The sequence below is a fragment of the Saccostrea cucullata genome, unplaced genomic scaffold, assembly GCF_032062105.1.
Source record: "Saccostrea cucullata isolate Sc308-1 unplaced genomic scaffold, CSIRO_AGI_Scuc_v1 ctg18126, whole genome shotgun sequence".
In the NCBI taxonomy this organism is placed as follows: domain Eukaryota; kingdom Metazoa; phylum Mollusca; class Bivalvia; order Ostreida; family Ostreidae; genus Saccostrea; species Saccostrea cuccullata.
In genome coordinates, this window is record NW_026921834.1 from 1 (window position 1) to 3,373 (window position 3,373).

The window sequence follows — 3,373 nt, forward strand, 5'->3', positions numbered from 1 at the left end:
TTTTTTATACCTTCTAAAAAAAACCTGACAAGCAAAAAAAACAAAAACAAAAACAAAACGAAAACACATCAATTTCCCAAACATGAAAATCTTATTTGGGGGGGGGGGGGGTTGAATTCGAACTTCAGTACCCAAAATTTTTTTTCTATACACTACCTTTTTCCCATTTTTTACCTATACTGCCATTGTCTGTGGAAAGTGGGGGGGGGGGCTAAATCTATGAAGCAATGTTCAATATCTATACTAAGTATATGTTTGGAAAAAAAGCCGCCCTACCCCCCCCCCCCCCCCCGGTTCCGACGCCTATGTAAATTATAGAATTATTTACTTTTTCCTTGGAAAGCCGGCCAATATGTAGGAGCGTGTTTTAGAGGCAAACACCTTAGTGCGGGTATTACTGTCTCATGACAGCATCTAGTTTAACTCTGTTACAAGCCTACAACAAACGGAATATTTTAAATGATCATGAGTATTTTTAGAAAATCACAAAGGCATGATTTTATGCCACTTACTAGTAATAAAATTTAATCTTTGTATAAAAAAGTTGAATACAACATTTTGAAATTCATATTTCATAAAGGATTATAAATATTCTAATAATAAATATCAATGACACCACTTTTATTTAAATTTTAGCGTGTACACGAACTTTACGGACAATCCTTGTATGTACATAATTATAAATCTATTTGTATAGTACATGGTATCGATGTAGCCCTTGTGGTTAAACTCTTGTTTTCTGCTTCAAAACGTGCATTTTAAGTACCCCGGTACTTCATAATATGAGAATCAAAATGATAATATCCACTTCAAAAATAAATTCCATACACAACACCTAGGTACCTAAAATTTTAATTTAATATGCATATACAATTCAGTATACTAGTACACTTGTATTAGGTTCAAATATTTATTGCACATATATATATAAAAGACTAAAATTAGGGAATTCTTCTAGCATTGATACCCTTTTGAACACGTGTTATTAAAAGAAAGAATTTGTACATGTATAAGGCTTAGACTTTGACAGGGTTTCATATCTTTGATGAACTTTCTGTTTTAAAAAGTACATGTATGAAATGCCTTGTAGATACCATTTATATACAACAGTCAACTAAATATAAAATTTTATAAAATTATACCCTGTAAAATCAACATTGTAGCATCAAAGTGGATAGTAGAGGCCGGTCCTTCGGATGAGACTTTTAAACCGAGACTTAAAGTGCCGCGTATTGGTCAATATTTCAGCTCCCACGACCAGTGATGGCGTCTCTTTGTGTATGAAAACATCTCGAGAGGGACGTTTAACAAGAAGCAAACAAACAAACCAAAAAAAAGCTCAGATGTTTGGACATTGACCACGACATTTTTCAATCCGGCGGTATAAAAAAAGGAACTCAATTCTGCAGAAATCTAAATAAACAGAAATAATGTTTTCGAAGAAAGTGTTAAAAAATTGGATAAAGCCTGATTACAGGATATTGTTTGATTGATATTTCTATTTCAACCGTCATTTGCGATATCGTATCACTTTAATCTGCCCGGTGAGGTATTTCCCCAACCAGCAGATTACCTTCTCGTCAATATCTAAAGGGATAGGAGCGTCTAATCCACAATTGTCCACACGTTTTAGATACAAACCATTTTGATCAAGAATGTGCAAACAATTGTTTATATAATCAGTTACAATAATATTGCATATAGAATCTGTAGTTATTTGGTCGGGGATAAAGTTTTTTTGGAGAAATATAACTCTTCCTTGAAACTTAAATCTGAACTTCCCTGCCTTGTCAACTACAATGACTGCATCAGCATTACCATCGGAGACACGACGTCTCCATTTTTATTCTCTGCAACAAAGTGTCCACAATCTCCAAAATGAAACAAAGGTTTCTCTCCATTAAACTGAATTTCTTGAATTATTATCAATTCCCCTTTTATTTTCGACATATCACATCTGATAATCTTAACCTCCTCTGAAAACATATTGGATACACAAACCAGAAGTCCGCCTGTACTTGTTGCACAGAGTCCTTCGGTCCACCAATCACGTTTTGCTAGAAGCAGTTTTGACACACCATCTTTCACGCTGAAAATACCCTCTCTTTCCCCACTGTAGTATATTCCATGGTCGACCATCGTAATATCACTTGGCGGAACTGGACACATCATTTCATTATTACCTTTTTCATCGGTGGAATCACCCAATAGATGTAAGTGGTAAATTATTGGTTTCGTGTACTGGTTTATCCACACTTTAGATCCTTCACACACAAAACGGAAAATGTTTGTGATCTTCGTTTGAATCGTTTTTATAACTAAAGCTTTGTTTAGCAGTCCTGGCCCATCATGGGAGACCGTGTCTTCTGCAGAATTATAATGGAGATCAACCTCAAGGTTTCCGAATTCACCATCATGAACTTCTTGTACCAGACTAAGAAACTTCCCTTGGACAACAATGGGAGATTTTATATTCTTTTGAAAGTCACAGGAAAAACGGCAATTGATGGGGAATGCCTGGTCATCCTTTTTGAAGTTTAATATCATCTTTAAAGTATCCTTTTCATCATCCAAATGAATTATATCACGATATTTCTGAAGCTCCTGTGATGCTTTAGAATAAGCTTCATTCACAGAAACATTCTGGTTTTGAAATTTTGATTGTATAATGTCCTTTTCAACATTCATTCGTTTTTGAAAACTAGTAAAAACATTGTTAATGTTCTCGAGGATACTGTGTTTTAATTCCTCTGCTTTCTTTAACACTACATCAATTTCATTGTTTGCATCTGTGTACTGTTTTTTCAATGACGTTTTTTCCGTTAGCAGTTTTGGCATGATAGTTGATACTAAGATATCGGAATCTGCTAAAATTTGTTTCTTTTTCCTTTCTATGAATTCCTGCATGTAACCAAAAGCATGTTTAACATGGACTTTGATGAACTCCAACATTTTAGACAAAGTGGAACGTTGCATTGTCGACAGAAAGTTCAAGTTTGTAACAAGGATGCTTGCTGCAGAATGGAATGTCTATATTAGACTTCTTGTGTCTGTACAGTACTATGGAATGGTGGAGATGTCTGAATTCATCCACGTGCTGGTTAACACATTGTCTACAAAAATTATTCTGGCATTTTTCGCAAACAAACTGGATTCCCTGTTGACATTTGGAGCATGTTTTGAGGCGTTGTATCATTATCATGATGAATTTTATTATGCTTTTATTGCAAATTAATAAGATTGGCTAGCTGTTTTCGGGCATTTTAAGTTTTTAAAGTGCAGCTATAACCATTTCTATAAAGTAAAGAAAAATGCATTAGATAGACACTTATTTCATCATTTAATAATAATAAAAATACCGTATTTCTGAAGC

At 34.4% G+C, this 3,373-nt stretch overlaps 1 protein-coding gene across 1 annotated transcript; it reads right to left on the reverse strand.

Moving 5' to 3' along the window:
* Positions 1–1,794: 1,794 nt before the first annotated feature.
* LOC134260798 (uncharacterized) lies at positions 1,795–2,952 on the reverse strand. Its single transcript, XM_062743341.1, has one exon. The coding sequence runs from the start codon at positions 2,950–2,952 to the stop codon at positions 1,795–1,797; it is 1,158 nt and encodes a 385-aa protein (XP_062599325.1).
* Positions 2,953–3,373: the final 421 nt, after the last annotated feature.

Excerpts from the sequence above, each read along its gene's own strand:
- LOC134260798 (XM_062743341.1), bottom strand. The coding sequence starts at position 2,952 with ATGTTGGAGTTCATCAAAGTCCATGTTAAACATGCTTTTGGTTACATG.